Genomic DNA, 18,682 nt, shown 5'->3' with positions numbered 1-18,682 from the left:
TAAGAACAGAAATCATTAGACACTTATTTTGTCTACAGATGCTACTTTTTAGACATATTCTACTCTATTCTATTCTTAGAAAATTATGGAAAATGATTTGAGTGGTTTAGATCTAGGACAGGGGTGTCAAACTCATTTTGGGTCATTTTAAGGGCCATGTTACACTTAGTCCAATGTCAAGTGGGTCAGACCAAAACATCCATGTAGTAGACCAGTAACACATCACCCAGTTCTCTTAAACATGTTCAGCACTTAATTAATTAATCAGCATATATCTGAGTCAATTCTAAATGCACAATCAGATATATTTATACAGTATATGAATACACTTACCATCCACTTTAATAGGAACACCTGTACCTTCTCATTTATGCAGTTATCCATTCAGCCAGTCATGTGGCAGCAGTACAATGCATAAAATCAACAGGTCAAGAGCTTCAGTTAATGTTCTCTTGAAACATCAGCATGGGGAATAAGTGTGATCCCTGTAACCTGAACTGTGGCATGGTTGTTTGTACCAGATGGGCTGGTTTGAGTATTTCAGAAACTGTTGATCTTCTGGCAATTTCACGCACAGCAGTCTCTAGAGTTTACACAGAATGGTGCAAAAAACAAAAAACATTGAGTGAGTGACAGTTCTGTGGGTGGAAATGCCTTGTTGATGAGAGAGGTCAGTGGAAAAATGACCAGACTGGTTTGACCTTCCGGGAAGGATATAATAACTCATATAATCACTCTTTAAAACTGTGGTGAGCAGAAAAGCATCTCAGCATGCACTAAACATCGAACCTTGAGGTGGATGGGCTACAACAGAAGAAGACCACATTAGGTTCCACTTCTGTTAGCCAGGAATGGGAATCTGAGGCTATCATGGGCACAGGCTCATTGATACTGGACAGTTGAAGATTTAAAAAAAAAAAAAAGAAAGTTCAGCTGTACATTTTCGGTGAGTCTGTGCCAATGATAGCCTCAGATTCTTGTTCTTGGCTGACAGTAGTGGAACCTAATGTGGTCTTCTTCTGTTGTAGCCCACCCACCTTAAGGTTTGATGTGTTGTGCTTGCTGAGATGCTTTTCTGCTCACCACGGTTGTAAAGAGTGCTTATTTGAGTTACTATAGATTTCCTGTCAGCTCAGACCAGTTCAGTCATTCTCCTCTGATCTCTCTCATCAGCAAAGTGTTTCAGCCTGCAGTTCTTCCTCACACAGTTTTTTGTTTTTCACACCATTCAGTGTAAACTCTAGAGACTGCTGTGTGTGAAAATTATAGATCAGCAGTTTCAGAAATACTCATACCAGTCCGTCTGGTACCAACAACCATGCCATGGTTAAAGTCACAGAGATCACATTTTTTTTCCGATACTGATGTTTGATGTTTAAATGATGTTTAAGTGAAGCTCTTGATGTGTATCTGCATGACTTTATGCATTGTACTGCTGCCACATGACTGATTGAATAACTGCATAAATGAGCAGATGTACAGGTGTTACTGTATATATAGTGTGCCTTGCTTAAGTATCATGAATAAGTGTCATGAATCCACACAAAACATAATTTTAAGGTGGGGAAAAAATCTAAATATTTAGAATAATTATTTACAAATAAAAATGATAAAAGTTGTGATTGCAGAAGTGTTTCAGCATCAAATCTTTAGCTGGCTAATGAAGAATTACATGTCAGTCGCTGTTTATTGCTTATTCCCATAGTGGAAAAACAAAGCTCTTTTTTTTAATCTTTCCAGTGAGTACAGTCAGTAAGGTGATTTTAGTTTAGAACACAGATTCTAAATTTATTCGGTGGGTTAGAATGAAAACATTATTGGTCCTGTCCTGACCCACAGGCCGTATATTTTTGACACCTCTGGTCTAGGACTAGGATATGCCTTCATCTCTAAGCTCCATGATGGGTAACATTGCTCTCCACTGGCTGTGTGTTGTGCCATCTTCCATATATTAGCGATGATAGAGGAACCTGAGGTTTGGGGTGCTCCTTTACATGAGCCAAACCCAGACTCTTCTCTAGGAAGACCTTTTCCTCCAGGACGTAAGTTTCTGATAACATGGCACGGATTGTCTCTTGTCAGGATCATAAACTCTTTCCCTCCATACTTTCCAAATGGTTGTATGAGTGAAGAATCATCTGGGAATGTGGTTTTCATTAACTTTCGCTCTTTTGCAAGCTCCAGTAACCCACTAATTTCACAAATCCTTAGTGAGGAAAACCAATCAAACTCATATCCCTAAAGTCATCCAGTTTAGCCCGTGGCAATCTCCTCTGATGACAGTTTACTTGATGTGGCCTCAGTTGACTACTATGTAAAACCCTTGATATGGGTAGGTGTGAGTTAAATGTCTAAGATAAACCTATTTAAGGATGTTTTATAAAGACTGTATTTTTGTCTTTTTCTGTGTTTAGTATTTCTGATAAATGTAAATGCCGATTTTGCATTATTTCTCACAATGCTGGTCACATGAGATGGGTCTAGGGCACCTACTCTCATTCTGTATGGTATTATTAAGAGCAAATTGGTCAGGCCACAGGGAGTGAAGTGTTGTCATCCTCTGTGAGTTACTCATCCCATGTCCCAGCCCTCCCCACGTTCTCCTTGCATCTAGCGATTAAGATTTTGCATATGCATGGTGCTTTGGGCATGGAATAGTCCTGTTTTTCTGAGCTAGTTCAGCGCGGGGGTAATGTCTGACCACTAGGGGGCATTTGAAAAAGCTTGCTCAGCCACCCTGATGTCATTGCAGCACTCCCTCCTCTTCCACCCAAGAATGTGCCGACTTCCCCCCCTCCGAGCAACACTACAAGCCCAGATTCCTCCGGTAAGACCGGTGCTTCTTCCTGAACTGTATGTTCCTCCATTCCATTTGTGTGTCTTGTATGTTATGATGATTATATTTCTGTATGGAATATGACATATCACAATCTGTAAGAACTCTGTTTCATATCTCATATTGTTTTCTACCTTTAATGATTTCTTCAATTATGGTGTCTTCACATGTTACTGATGCAGCTGTGAAAGCAGAGGACACTTCAGCGAACACAAACAAACCCTCCATAGCAGATCTGGACAACATTTTCGGCCCAGCAGACTCCCCTAAACCTGCAGACAGTGCCGCAGACAAGTGGGTCTGCTTCAACGATGAGTCACCTCAAAGACCACCACTACCAGAAGAGCCAGCTCCTCCTTTACCAAAATCTCCACCTCCTCCTGAAGAACCTGCCCCTCCTCTTCCTCCACCCGAGCCACCAAGAAACACCACACCCTCTCCTCCAGCCCCCATTCTGTCACCCAAAGAACCTTCTCCCCCCAAAGTACCCCTTCCTCCAGATGAGGTAGCCCCGCCTCCTCCAGATGAACCTCTCCAGCCTAATGCTGAATCAACTCAGCCTTTTCCTGATACAGAGGCGAGGTCTGGCTCAGCAAAGACTCCACCTAGTGCTCTGGAGATAAATGCACGTACAATCCCCCCACCCCTGGCCCTTAATCCAGAAGATAAGAACAACCCTGAGGAGGGCAATCCAAAAGAGGACCCAAGTGAAAGCAGTGCTTCACCCAAAGAGATTGATCAGGGCCCTAGATCAACACCACCACCTCCTCCTCCCCCCACATACAGGGCAGTGGTGTCATCTCCTGGGCCTACACCTGCAATCACAAGCGGAGGAAGTGGCAGTGGTGAGTCATAGCTGTGCATCATCAAAAAATAACACTTAGCACTTAGTTCATATGTACACTTTGTTTTAAACTCTCAGGGGAAGTCATTAGTCATTGGCACATTGAACAAAGAATGACTCAATCTTAGAAATACATATGGTTGTAGATATATTATACCACCAAAAGAGCTTTTATTATTTAAACACTAATACAAAGTTATTAAAACATTAACATCATTTCTTAACTGTGGCGAGATGTGAGTCAGATCCAGATCTAGTGCTCAGGTCCAAACTGTTTAATGTTGTCACAGTCACTATTTTATTTTAAAATCATTGTCACACTAGTACTAAAAATGGATTTTTCTGAATGCTTTGGCCCATGAAAAGTAATCTTAAGATCCTTAAGACAGTGAGAAGCCTGGGTTTAAATAATTGATTTTAGAAAATTATCAGCGATCATGTAGTGTGATGTCATTTCGTATTAACTAACTTATTAACTATTAACTTAAGAATGACACATCATACTTTTTATCCATTTGTAGTTACATTTAATGTTGTGGAGCATTTGTGAAACAAGTTCATTTTTGTTAGTTCCAAATTAATCACTAAGGTTATAGCACCTATAAGCAGACATTACCTTGAAGTTTTTCTCTCTTTCCTTCAATAACTTTCTCTTGAAGTTAATAAGACAGAATAATGCCAAGAAACATCAAAGCACAAATTCCTTCATGTGTAGAATTTCCTGTGTCAGAAAACCCAAAGGAATAGCTTTAGCTCCGACTGTTGTACAGCATTAACACTGGAGACTCTTTGCAAAAATGTTAAATAAATGTCACCACACAGAAAACCATGAAAATTACACATTTTAATTAATTTCTATGTTAAATTACAAAGTTATGTTTTTAATCAATTTATTATTAGTTTTAAATTGTGCCATACAAGTCCCTGTGAAATGGCTGTTCCTATAGAAACTATAACATATTAGAAAGAACACGTTTTTTGTAAACCTGTGATTTGCCTTGCAATCAGGAGCTCTGGCCAATTAGGTCAAGAATTCAACAGTGCTATAGTACAACAGTTATGAATGGCACACTCTAGATAACAGGTTATGATTTTGAATGTGAAGAAAGGAATAGCTAAACATGATGAGAGTGGTAGCACTGATCCCGCACGTTGGAGTTGTGGTAATGGAACAGCTCAAGCATCAGTCAAAAGCAAGCCAGGCATAAGAAAAGTGTCAATCAACATGACTATAATACAAGGCTCTTAATAATTTCTTACCAACCCACTAATATACATCCATGAATTACATTCACAGTGTAGTCTATTTCACACTGACGAGAGTTAAAGATGATGTTATATGTGTATACGGCTGATCAGAAATGAGTTATAAATATTTTCAAATGGCTATAAAATGTTATCCCTCCTCCCTTAGCTGAATGTTGTTTTAATGAAATGCCATTGATATGCAGGCTCCTCGTCCCCTGCACGCCCTGCTACGCCACTGGCTGCCAGCAGTCCCCCTCCTCCCCCACCCCCTCCACGGCCACCCTCCCGTCCCAAACTGGCTCCTGGGAAAGGCAGCATAGGGGATGCGGTATGTAACAGCACAAAGATACACAGCAGCACAATTAGCAGTGGCACAAGTCATCTTTACATGAAATGCAAGAAGCCATTCAGTGTGTCAGTGTCTTTTAATGTCACTTTATTCTCCTGAGATTGTATCATTCTATGTGTTTTTATTTTGCCCTAGCTGCATGTAGTTTAGTAACACAGTACAGTAACATCTGATAACTAACTATTTGGAAGCTAAAAATGTGTACTGTAGGTAGTTTATGGATGTTTCTCCACATAGGAATGCAGTGTCTCATGAAAAAATGCATGGTGGTCTGGGAAATGTTGCTGCAGCTGAACAGCCAAAAAACAGCCTAAAAAATGTAATAAACCAGGTTTTGGCCAAAATCAGTTTTCTTTGCCTATAATATACTTTGACAACTCTACTCTTTCCATAAATATTTTCCCCCAAAGTGATCTGGAAAAGTTTTTATTTAATATCTAATCTTCCCAAGCCAGTTTAACTAACACAGTGGAAAAAAACAGTCAGTCTGCCCGAAGATGTCTAAATCCATGCTAGCTGAGCGTGATTTTTTCACATGGTGAATATCAGCAAGATATTGACTGTGCGAGGAAAACACAAGTGTCTAATCAATGTAGTTTATAATCACATACCAGCTGTCAAAATGTTCCTGTTTTCCAAGGCCACTGCACAAATACTAAGCTCTGTTTGAGTTGGATTAGTTTATACTAAAGATGTACTATCATTTAAATGACTATAGACAAGCTTTTTTCCTGTACAATCTGCAATGTACAAGCTACTGATAAAACGAATCCAACTCAGATAGTACTTTAGTGAGGGGAACTGTTGTTATAATTGCAGATTAAGCTTCACTCAAGAAAGTACACAATGTTGATAGCACCAGCCCTGACAGAATTTCTTGCTTTCGTTTTCTCCCTACACAGAATCGGCCCTTCAGCCCTCCGGTTCACTCGTCGAGCCCTCCGCCTTTGGCACCGCTGGCGCGAGCAGAGAGTACCTCCTCCATCTCCTCCACCAACTCCCTCAGTGCTGCCTCTACGCCCACTGTCGGTAAAGAGCTCTCCGTGTCTGTGTCAGGTGTGACTCCATTCTTCCTGCTCTGTGTGAATGTGTTTGCAAATCTAATTGGTTTGCAAAGTCCAATGTGGCTGCCTAGGTGGCTAGATTCCAGTCTTTTGTCTTGCAGTGGTACTTCGAACATCCATTTAGTTCACAGGTTGTGTGCTTTATGGGTATTCTTGATGTAAGGGTGGCGTGTTGATGTCAGTAGTCCCTACAATTGCGTGTCAACCATTCATTGTAGTAAAGGAATGAGCAGAAGACATTTCTGACTCTGTTTTATTGAATTGAATACATTTGATGATGAGAGTAATCCATAACTTTTGTTGGACAGAAAATACAAATGAGCCTGCATGAGATTCATTACATGCAGCTTGATGATTTTAAACTGAAATTGCTCTGGAGGCAAATTTAAACCAACATACAGTAATTATAATTACATGTTGGATTTGGTTTTGGAATGCGTTTCAGGGTTGTGTATTGCCATTATGGTGCCGTGCTCAGCTTGGAAGCTTGGAAGCTAACACAAGAGTTTGAGTTGTGATGATGAATTGCAGTATGTTTGGTGCCTTTTCCATGCCATCAATTTGAGTTGTTTTGGTTACCTCCATTCTGCTCATTTGTCATTTTCAGTTTGTGCTGTGTATCTGTGTCGCGTGATCTTGTCTTGTGTTTAATGACTTTTTTTTTTCCTTATAATATTTGTTGTTTTGATTTGAATTGTTTTTACCCTTTGTTTCTGTTTTGACGTCTGTCTCGTCTTGTGTTTCGGGCTGACGTTTTGTCTGATGTTGGAAGATGACGTTTTTGTAGACAAACTGCCCAGCTTTGAGAGGCGAGCTGACCTCCTAGCAGGTACGGTATGGGCCTTTCCCGATTCGGTGGATGATTTGGTTAAGACAAATTCCAGCCATGGCTTTCAAATGCCTATGTTACCTACAATGCATTTGAACCAACTGGCATAAGTCATCCTTAAGACTTAATAAAGTTCCATATTTTGCCAGTTGAATAAACTCACAAATAGATCGGCCATACATGTGTAGTATTAGTCTGTTCATCTTGGTCCTCCTCCCTTTTTTTCCTAGAAAAGGGAAAAAAATCCCCTACACATACACACCACAGATAATAAATACCACCCTTAATGTCAACAATACAGAAGGCAGATGCAGCTTGGACATTTCACATCAGTTTTTCCAATCCTCTCATAATTCACTCCATTTGCTTGAAAAGACATGCATTCATAGTTCATCAATTACACCCTTCTGTCATAGCATTGCCAACATTGTCACTATAAGCTTAGGTCTATCGTTCGTAGTGTGTCCAAAGAGCATCTGTCTCCAGGACACCCTTCAGAACCTGATGGAGACCATCCTCCAGCCAGACACCAGACACACTCAAGCATACACAAGGCCTCTGTGGGTTTGACGTCTGGTCTGGAAAGTAGCCCAGAGAGCAGCAGTGCTAATCAGTATGCTTCTCTCCTCTCTTCTGAGAGTGGAGTGCACTTTACATGTTAGACCTGGGTTTAATTCCTGATTTCTAAGCATTTAGTATATGCCTGTGTGAAATCTCAGATTCTTTAATGCCTCTTATTGCAAAGTGTCACTAATAATACATTTCAGAATGAAAACAAGGAACACCCACATTGCTTAAGACTCCTCTTAAAATTGAAGTGCTCCTCACATTTATACACTTACAAACCCTTTTAATCATTTTCAATTAAAGTATATACTTTCTCTCCAGATTAGACAAAAATGTTATATCCATCAGTCTTACTCTGCTGTCACTCATTAGTGCCCCCTGTTGTCCATCATACACCCTACAGAGTTACAGTTTCCCTTCTCTGCAGACCAGAGACATATACAGAAGCATAAAATACTGTTTTCCAGTAGGAAAACAAGAAAAAAGCTTTTAAATATTACCGTCCCTAGGCATAACATTTTCTAAAAGCACTAGGAACAGGAATAATGCCAAGGCAAAAAAAAAATGTGTTCAGTTGGAAACCAGGCCAGTTTACACCGAAAGCACCTATACCTCCATTTTAACTGATTTTAAATGCATATTAGTTTTTGTGAACATTTATGACGATGACAGAGCTTTTTGAAGTTTATGAAAGTAAACCAAATGTGTGATTTCATATTCTGATTAAACTGGCCATTATGATAGGGCTTCACTTTCTATTCACATGCCACCATGTAACGACTGCAGTTTTCTTTTAATAAATTCATGACGCAATAATGTGATTATATCACTGTGTGCGTGACACAAACATCCGGGTTTGCAGGGAAAGAAACCTCCTAGAAACTCACTTGTGCAGTATTCATTTATAAATGTCCAGATTTGAGATGTCCCAGTGTCCCCAGCGCAGATTACACCTTTGCTACTGACTAATCACATCTGGCATGTAGTATATATCACACCTAGCTTTAGATATCTGAAAGCCAGAATGGATGGCGGTCTACGAGATTTTTCCCACTTGCCACTATTTAGTCATTAATGATGCACACATATGTGATCACATGGACAGGGGGACTTTATAAATATTAGTCATTTACAGTATGACTAATATTTACAGTACAGTTCAATCACAATTTTCATACCAAGCTCAGATTGATCAGCTGACATGGAGTTTGCGTATAGAATGTATGAATGTATGAGTAACAACATAGTTCATGTATCATGCCTCACATCTCATGTGTAAGTTATGAATATTTTATGAATGACAGCCTTCCCCACTGGAGCCCTTTGACCTAAGCCCCTGGCCCCTTCTCTGTGATGTTACTCATGCTAGTGTCCTTCTCTCCCCCTTTCCCCTACACCCTCTCCTTTTCATCCTTCTGCCTTCCCTCCTCCCCTCACACAGAGACAGACCAGCCCTCCCTCGTATGGTTTGACAGAGGCAAGTTTTATTTAACCTTTGAAGGTAAGTCAGGCTTTTTCACCCAAGGACGTAGCGCGTACACACACTCGAGTCTTATCTCTCCATTCTCATTCTCATCCACTTCTCCCTCCATCAGTCACTCCTCCACCCACAGCGACTCCTTCGTTTTGGCCAGCCAGTGCCTCCTCCCTGCTCTCCCGCTCTCCTCTGCATCAGAGCGCTCATCTGCTCATGTAACACAGCAGCCTGACCTTTCATTGGGACTCATTTTTTTCACGCCCGGCACTAACCTGTCATCACTAATTAAATGCTTTTGTGGCTTTAATCTTTTGATTTTTGGACTAGTCAGTTCAGATAATAACTGCATGTATTTGAGTTGCTTTTATTCTTGATTTAGTCACCTTATTATCTTGGCACCTGTGACCATGGTTGAGTTTATTGATTGTACATGCTGCATTTACACCACTAGTTATATGTGTGGAAATGCACTGAGTTTGTTTTTAATAGTTACAAGAATGGCATGCTAAATAAACTGGCATGTCAGTGTATGTATACTGTATATCCATTTATGTACTGGATCCCTGATTTACTGAGATAATAATTTAGTGTAATTAGTGGACAAGTAGCAAATGAATTGCAACTAATTATTTTCTGTGACATCAAATGCAAAGCAGGGAGTGGAAACAACGTGAGGTTTTTGTGTGTGCTAAATGTTCTCGATAGGCATGCTGATTTTAGAACTCTGAGACTCCCAGAAACATAAACTGAAACTTGACCCAGGTATATGTAGTAACCCATCAAATATTATGATGAAAGTATATTATGATAAAAGTAATATCATAATTTTTTTAAAAAAATGGCACAAAATAAGAATGAGTGTAAGGAAAACGTTTTCAAACATGGCCAAATGGCATCATTTGAGAAACCTTCTCATTATTTTGAGGTATCAAGGAATAATTTTGAGAATCATCGATAAACTAATGTTTTTTTTAATTAATTAATCAATTTATTTGAATGGTGGAGGCAGGCTTATGCAAATTTATCACCTCCCCTTCGGTTGTAATAATTTGAGCATGCAGTTGCTGAAGTGACTTTCAGATTGCAGTAACTCACACTGCTAAATAAATATTTTTGCATAGATGCTCCTCCCCCCATGTATTTTTCACTTTTTAATGTAGAAATGCTCCAAATTTCGTATTCATTCAAGCAAAGACACAAACCAGATAACACCTTGCTTTGCTTATTTAACAGGTGCAATCCATTAATGTGAGAATCAGCTTGTATGATTTGTGCGGGTGCCTTCAAGATTGAATATGTTTTTAAACATACAAACCATTAGTAAACCGAGACTTTGGTTGACAGGTTATTCAATATCCAGATCTAGTTACCAATAAGCTGCCAACTCAGTGTATGTTATTAAAAAAAGGCACATGTGTGCAGTAATTAGGGTACTTCTACAGAAAGGTGAATTTTAACTCTTTCTCTTTAATTCCATGTCAGGCAGTTAGTTTAAGGTGCATGTAGAACAAGACGTAGAACCAGGTTCTACAAATGAAACCAAGGGAAGGGATGTATATGTAGGTTCTTTATTTGTCTGTCATATGTGTACTGTTTTTGATCATCTGTTATGTTTCTTACTTAGTTTTTCTTTTTCTTTCAGTCTTATTTTCCACACTTTAGATCTCTAAACAGCAATTTTCTTACTTCATGTCTCCATTCCATCGTATTTAATGTGGTGTGTGTGTTGGTGTGTGTTGGTGTGTGTATTCCAGGCTGCTCTCGTGGGCCTAGTCCCCTCACCATGGGTGCCCAGGACACCCTGCCCGTGGCCGCAGCATTCACAGAGACGGTCAATGCTTACTTCAAGGGAACAGATCCCAGCAAGTAAGCCTGCTGACGTATTCGTTTAACATGCAATAAAATGATACTAAATGGAAAATACCTGTGAGGCTATATTAATGTTCAGTGAGCATTTTGGGTACAAATATTTTATAGTTAACATTTATATGCCCTCAATATCCAGTAGTTTAATCTCACTATCCATCTTTAAGGTGTGTGGTGAAGATCACGGGTGAAATGGTGTTATCCTTCCCGGCTGGCATCACCAGGCATTTTGCAAATAACCCCACACCTGCAGTGCTAACTTTTAGCATAACCAACTACAGTCATCTGGAGCATGTCCTCCCTAACCCCCAGTTACTGTGCTGGTAAATAACACTTCTAACATATTTTTATCATCTATATATTTCCAACCCAGTACAACCAGGGCAATAACACACACTATTACACATTTTGAGATTTCTGACATGCTCTTTGTCGACCTCATTTGATTAAAACAGTAACATTGCTTGCTAATGTCAAGCATTAGTTGTATTTGTATCTTTTATTTGGTTATTTTGTCTATCTGATTTGTTGGTCTAGGCATTATTTCAGCTCATGCCTTTTTCTTTTTTTTCCTTGAGTCAGCTGATGGTGACTCACATATGACTAATCAGCAGAGCTCATCGCCTTCGTTGCCAGCCTCGTGCTTGGCAGGCTGTTTGTTCACACACTAGCCCTGAAAAAAAAAAAAGATTATCCATTTTGGGTTTGACCGTGGATTTGCCCTACATCCAACTGTGTTACATTGTCCTGCCATTGCTTCCACAGCGACACCACCCAGTCCAAACCCAACTCCAAGGAATTCTGGGTGAACATGCCGAACCTCATGACTCACTTAAAGAAAGTGGCTGAGCAGAAACCTCAGGCCACGTACTACAATGTTGACATGCTGAAATATCAGGTAAGAACTCATCTTAGTGGACAATGGAGATGCAAATTTATAAAATCGTTGTTATTTGCAGCGTAGAACATTTTTTAAAATGATGAAAATAACCTTTTTGTTGGCAAAATGATAAGGTGTGTGATCTAAATTCAATATATTTATAAACACCTCATGTCTACACTGATGTATTTGTGTGTATCAGGTATCAGCACAGGGTCTTCAGTCCACTCCTCTAAACCTGGCCATGAGCTGGAGGTGCGAGCCCACCAGCACTGACCTGAGAATAGACTACAGATACAATGGCAATGCCATGACCACACCAGTGGCCCTCAATAACGTGCAGTTCCTCGTTCCTGTTGATGGAGGAGTCGGTCAGCTACAAGCTGTCCTTCCTCCTGCTGTCTGGTGAGAGAACAACAGCCAAACTCTTCAGTAGTGACCATCTTTACTTTGTTTTTATGATTAAGGGTATAAGGGTGCTTTCCTATCAATTAGTCTTGTTCAAGTAATTTTGGACCACTTGTTTTGGCCCACACCAGTATTTTATTTGAGTGGACTAAATGCCACATATGTGAAAGTATCCTAAAGGCCTTACCACTCAACTTTATGTATATAGTGCTTTTTTTACTTTAAAAATATCAGCATTACATAAATAAACAGCAAATTTCATATCAATAAACAACAGGATAAGCATAAGTGCAGTAAAAATAATACATATGAAAAGCATAAGAAGTATTCAAGTTATAAAATCAAGCAATAAAAAAAAAACATATCAAGGAACAGTTTTAAGATTTAAATTTTTAAGGCTGTATGTTAATAAAACACGTCATTTTAGCTTGGATTTGAAAATCATTGCAACATCTGTAGTACAAACATTAATTTATAGATTTTTTCCAAAATGTTAGGGCTCTGAAAGCAATTTCTTCTATAGATTTTCTAAAACTTGGTATTCTTATAAACATTCTGTTAAAATGGCAGGTTTTTTTAAGTAGAAACTTGAAACTAAGATAAATCATATCAGATCTTTTCCCACCTTTAATGTGAAATTGCAAAGTATACAAATAAAGTGAAAAACAATCAGAAGCTTTTTTAGGGAAAAAAAGAAAAATTAAAAACTTACCTAACTAACCTAGTTGCATAAGTGTGCCCACCCCGAAACTCATACTTTGTTGAAGCACTTTTTGATTTTATTACACCACTCAGTCTGTTTGGCTAAGAGTCTATCAGCATGGCATCTTGACTTGGCAATATTTTCCCACTCTTTCCCACATAAAAACATTCTAGATCCATCAAATTGTAAGGGCATCTCCTGTGTACAGCCCGCTTCAGGTCACCCCACAGATTTTTAGCTGGATTCAGGTCTGGGCTCTGGCTAGGTCATTCAAAAACATTGATCTTCTTTTGGTTAAGCCATTCCTTTGTTGATTTGGATGTATGCTTTGGGCCCTTGTCGTACAGAAAGGTCAAATTCCTTTTTATCTTCAGCTTTGTAGCAGACGCCTGAATGTTTTGCACTAAAATTGACTTGTGTTTGTAGCTATTCATTATTTCCTCCCCCCTGATAAAAGCCCCAGTTCTGGCTGAAGAAAAGCAGCAATAAAGCATGAAGCTGCCACCACCATGCTTCACTGTGGGGATGGTGTTGTTTTTGGTGATGTGCCTTTTTTTTTTTTTTGCAGCAAACATACCTTTTGGAATTATGGAATTATTATACCTTTTGGATTTGGTCTCATCAGACCATAAGACATTTTGCCACATGGTTTGATTTAGTTGAGTTTGGATGTGTTTTTTTTTTTTTTTTTTTTTTTTTTTTTTTGTGAGACAGGGCTCACTTCTAGCCACCCTACCCTATAGCCCATTGTTGTGACATGCAGAGAGTAATCAGTACCTGTCAGCCTCCACCTGCACCTGTCTTGTCCTATGGTAAATTTTGGAGGGACATCCTGTTCTTGGTGATGTCACTGTGGTACCCCATTTTCTCCACTTGTTGATGATGGCCTTCCCAGTGTTCCATGGTACATGTAATGTTTTGGAAATTCTTATATACCTCTCTCTTGATGGGTATCTTTTGACAAGTGAGATACCGTACAGGCTTTGTAAGCTCTTTGTGGACCATGGCTTCAGCAGTCAGATGAAACCAAGAAGATGTCAAGAAAATCCCACAGAAACAGCTGGTCTTTATTTGGGGTTAATCAGAATAATTTTATTGATGACAGCTGTATGATAATTACTTTTGAACATGAGATTGTGATTGGTTGATTCTGAACACAGCCACATCCCCAATTATAAAATACTTATGCAACCAGGTTATTGTAACTTTTTTATTTTTCCCTAATATGTTTCTGATTGGTTTTTTTCACTTAATTTTTAGATGTTGTAATTTCACATTGAGGGTTCTGACATGATTCTGACATGATTTATATTAGTTTCATTTTTTACATATCAATAACCTGCCATTTTAACAGGGGTGTGTAGACCTTTTATATCCACTGTAAATAGCAGGGTGCTAAGCTATGCATTGCATTAGAGGTTAACAAAACTTTTGCAGTTAATATGAAATGAACCAGAACCCGGTGCATGCTTGATTCCTTTGATGATTTCTTCCTCATGTCGTCTGAAACCCTAGAGCAACTAGGGCTGCTCATTAAATCTAAATCTACAGTATGTCCCAGGAGTCCAACATCATAGGAGAAAAATAAAAAAAAAAACTGCAAAACAAAAGCTTTTATTTGCAGCACTTGCTTGATATGTCTGCCATTTTTCCTCAATGCACAAATTAGAATTATTTGGATTTGTTTTTGGTTCAGCTACATCATGGTCTGTAAAATCTAAAAATTACACATTAATCCTATGATGCTGAACTTTTGCCACTCTACATCTGGCTCCTGTAAAGCTGCTTTGTTACAGTGTCTATTGTTAAAAGGGCCATACAAATGAAACTGAACTGAAATTGATTAATAAAAACTCTTGCTCCTGCATTTTGTAAATTTAGAGCTTGTTCATACTATGCAGGAGGTTCCAGTCATCAGTGCAGTGCTGTAGTGACCTTTTATTCATAACTATTGTATTGTATATGAAGTTTCTTGTAAGAAAATGTACCAGTTGGGGTGTTTTTTGCTGTTGGGCAACTAGCGCTTGATATTAAATCCTGCACTGTAACCTTATAGATACAGTATGTGGAGCAGTGCAGTGTGCGGATCTTATCGTAGGATAGTTTATGAGTGCAGATTGAAAGAGGAGTGGATTAAGGGCATGACGCAGAGTACTGAGTCTGACAGATGATGTTTTTTTTTCTTTTTCATTTGATCTACCTAGGAACGCAGAACAGCAGAGAATCCTGTGGAAGATCCCAGATATCTCACAAAAGTCTGAGAACGGAGGTAAAAAGCTTGCCCAGAAATTTCCTTTTACTTTATCTCTTTGCCTCTTATTTAACCTAGCCGCAGCCCACATTGCCTGTTTCAGCTCTTTTCCCCACTCTTGCTCTCTGCTCCAGGCGTTGGCTCCTTGCTGGCACGGTTCCAACTAACAAACGGCCCCAGTAAACCAGCCCCTCTTGCTGTGCAGTTCACCAGCGAGGGCAGCACACTGTCAGGCTGCGACATCGAGCTGCTCGGCTCCGGATACCGATTCTCCCTCATCAAGAAGAGGTTTGCTGCAGGTGAGAACGAAACCTGATTGATGAGGAAACACTATTATAAATGGGCCTAGGCTGTGTTCTAAAAAGTACTCAAAAATACTGCAAAAAATGACATACGATGAAAAAAGTGAAAATATCTTGAATATAGTCACATTTATTTAGTATTTCCTTTTATAGGATTACAATAAACCAAATATAAGATTATTAAACCTATGTCTAGACATTTTTACTAAATGCCAAGCTTTAAATGTTCTTATTCTGTTTCTTATTGTAAAAAATAAATGCTTAAAATTAGCACAGTTATCTGCCAGTAGAACAAGACTATTTCAAGCTTAAATTTAGTAAAAAAAAAAATTTAAAAAAAAAAAATCTAGAAATGGGTTTAATAATCATATATTTGATTATATAGTCTTATAAATGCTAGTCTGAAATGCTAGTCAAATTTGACAATATTCAAGATAATTTACTTGCTAACGTCATTTTTGCAGTGAATTATCTGCATTGGTCCTTTTCCAGTTAGATCTGGATTTGATCCCAATAGAATATAAAGTCAAAAACATTTTCAGTTCACCTGCACATGTTTCTTCTCATTCTAAAGTACTGAACTTGAACCTATCTTGAAGTGTACCTGAAGACAGTTAAACTGATTAAAACCTAAAACTGTGAAGTCTGTAAAAGAAAATATCCAAATGTTCAAGGTTGGCAGAGTTCCTCAAAAAGGAAGGGTTTGATAATTAACTGAGTTAAATATAACTGAGCAGGGAATGAATGAAACTAGAGGTTGCTTCAGGATTATTCTGGAACTGATATTAAAGTATTACAGTGTTTATTCTGTAAAAATACTCAAATTTTCCTCTCTTTGTAGGAAAATACCTGGCAGATAACTAATCTGCACCACAGCCCCATGCAGAAGAGTGTGTCTTTATGGACTAAATGAAATTTACTCAAACCATAGGAGAGATGCTCATTCTGACCTCCGTCGGATCTTTTGGGGATTCCCTTTATAGATGTCTGACCCAGGCGGAGGCCACACTCCAGCAGTATTTTTAGGGTGTACTTCTTGTATTTGTAAAATCGTAAACATTTCAGAACTGTATCGCTGCTGTTAGACAGCATGGGTTTCTCCTAAGACTAGCCTCTCGTCTGTCTAACATCTAATCATTGAACTCATTGGCTGTGGCTGTCTGAATACTTTATATCTCTCTAAACATGCTGTCAGTGTTAAAGCTGTTCAGTAAGATGGTGTGTCTGGAGGAGGATGAGAAGCTCAAGGTCTTTCTGCTGATAGAGAAATGTTCCGTCTAGAACTTTGAAGGCGTTTCCAAACTGACATGATGCTTTCCGATTGCATAGGAAACTGTTCAGGATTGGGTCTGCTGCTTTTTGACATTTGTCTTATTGGCGCTAGAGGGCAGATCATTTTAGATACTTCTAATTTATTACTCATTCAGGGTCTTCAGTGTAATCTTCGAAAGTTGAATCAGGCAAAGGAAAGGAAAGATGATCGACGGGTGCAGCAGATTTAAACCATTAATGTGAAAATCAAGTTTTTGTGCTCCTGTTTGGCACGTAAAGTCTCGTCCTGTTTTAGCTCCTGTTTAGGCAGCCACAGCTGAAACTGTCTTGCTTGCGATTGTATTTTAAAAAAGGATTTCATTCAGTTGCGAAAAAAGAGCTGTTTAAAAAATGTAATTTAAATGGATAATATATATCTTGAAGGGCGTTTGGTGTTTTTCCTCATACTGGTGAATAGCCTTTCTGTTGTTCCTAAGACAGCAGTGTTAGACTTCTGAGTACATCACTCTATTTTTATTTATTCCTGATCATTTGTTGTACAAAAAAAAGAAACAAAAATTCAGTAACTGTATATGTATAAACTTTGAATGGTATCACAGTTTAGGATCCTTAAAGTTATAAATATTTGATTTTTTTGTTATCTGTGTAGTTGGGTAACCTGTGTACAGTATAATGCGGAAGTATAATTTTTACATTTATTTCAGATATAATTTTTTAAACTCAAGTGCAACAGAGAATCGAGCTGTATGTATATGGGTGGGGGGTAAAAGTGGCTGAATACTGTATCTGTGTGGGTGAATCATGCTTTATGAAAGCAGTGTTATGTATATCTGCACTATTAGTTGAAACATGAATTGGTTTTGGACAGTTTAAACACTTTTACCGTTCACACCATTGTGCTGTATTCAACTGTTCTCATCTTCCTGTGCATTTTATTTGATGTCTCAAGCATGAACCCTTGTCAAACAACCCAGCGCTTGAGTTCATGGATTTATTTTGTGAATCATAATGTCTCTGTGAGATGACAAGGATGAGGTTTGGCGAGTGGTTAGGATGACCAAAACGCTTCTTCCTTCTTCTTTTTTTTTTGTATTTGTGTGTATCTCCAAAATTGTCCCCAAGAGAGAATAAGCTGCATATTTTTAAATGTTATAAACTATTAATAAAGTCATAAAATATTGTTTCTTGTGGAAAGAATACCACTGTGCTACTTTTGAACTTCCCACATGCTCTGATAGCTGATATGAAGAACAAAAGCATCCTCCTGTCACATGAAGTGGCTGCTGTAGAGAAAACACTGGTGCTTTGAGAAAGTTTATTCCCATTTGAGTTTTTTTTCCCATTCATATCTGCTGTATGTTGTGGAGGATCAATGCACTGGCCTTTAACATTAACACAACATTCTGCGTTGAATTTAACACATTTTGAGAGTCCTGAGTGCAGTTCTATAGCAGTGGATGACTTTTTCTCCATAATCCAAACTGAAGTGTTATCCAGGCTGTGCTTGAGAGGCAAGAAGCTGTGTTGTATGTCAGTCAGGTACTGTAATTGAAGTGTGTGTGGTGTGTGAGTGTGTATGTGAGTGTTCCTGAGGTTGTGAGCATGTGTGACTGTCTGTTGTTTGAACATTCTAGAGTTTTCTTGCCAGCAACATGTGCAAGATGTGTTTGTACAGACGGTGTTAACAATGAACCCGAGATTCTTTGCTCTTTCCAAACCAATAAAAGATGTAAGCAGAGTGTATGAATGCCTTTTTTTTTTTTTTACTACAGTGATTTTCAAAAAA

The 18,682-nt window shown here is 38.7% G+C and overlaps 1 protein-coding gene across 18 annotated transcripts in view; it reads left to right on the top strand.

The window, feature by feature from the left end:
- Window positions 1-18,639, top strand: part of sgip1a (SH3GL interacting endocytic adaptor 1a) — an 85,313-nt gene extending 66,674 nt beyond the window's left edge. For 4 of the 18 annotated variants that reach the window (XM_053232137.1, XM_053232134.1, XM_053232135.1 and 1 more), the window contains 14 exons: window positions 1,956-2,042; window positions 2,753-2,827; window positions 3,019-3,681; window positions 5,132-5,256; window positions 6,180-6,333; window positions 7,114-7,170; window positions 9,179-9,238; window positions 10,969-11,080; window positions 11,248-11,403; window positions 11,846-11,978; window positions 12,163-12,365; window positions 15,276-15,340; window positions 15,457-15,621; window positions 16,466-18,639. In XM_053232137.1, coding sequence (XP_053088112.1) covers window positions 1,956-2,042; window positions 2,753-2,827; window positions 3,019-3,681; window positions 5,132-5,256; window positions 6,180-6,333; window positions 7,114-7,170; window positions 9,179-9,238; window positions 10,969-11,080; window positions 11,248-11,403; window positions 11,846-11,978; window positions 12,163-12,365; window positions 15,276-15,340; window positions 15,457-15,621; window positions 16,466-16,488 — 2,078 coding nt within the window. In that variant the 3' untranslated portion in view covers window positions 16,489-18,639. The remainder of the gene's footprint in view (window positions 1-1,955; window positions 2,043-2,752; window positions 2,828-3,018; window positions 3,682-5,131; window positions 5,257-6,179; window positions 6,334-7,113; window positions 7,171-9,178; window positions 9,239-10,968; window positions 11,081-11,247; window positions 11,404-11,845; window positions 11,979-12,162; window positions 12,366-15,275; window positions 15,341-15,456; window positions 15,622-16,465) is intronic. The other 14 variants (XM_053232138.1, XM_053232140.1, XM_053232139.1 and 11 more) reach the window with 14 other exon arrangements.
- Window positions 18,640-18,682: the final 43 nt, after the last annotated feature.

Source organism: Pangasianodon hypophthalmus, chromosome 2 (assembly GCF_027358585.1).
Source record: "Pangasianodon hypophthalmus isolate fPanHyp1 chromosome 2, fPanHyp1.pri, whole genome shotgun sequence".
In the NCBI taxonomy this organism is placed as follows: Eukaryota; Metazoa; Chordata; class Actinopteri; order Siluriformes; family Pangasiidae; genus Pangasianodon; species Pangasianodon hypophthalmus.
The sequence above is the reverse complement of the archived record's forward strand: the minus strand, read 5'-3'. Positions and strand labels throughout refer to the sequence as shown.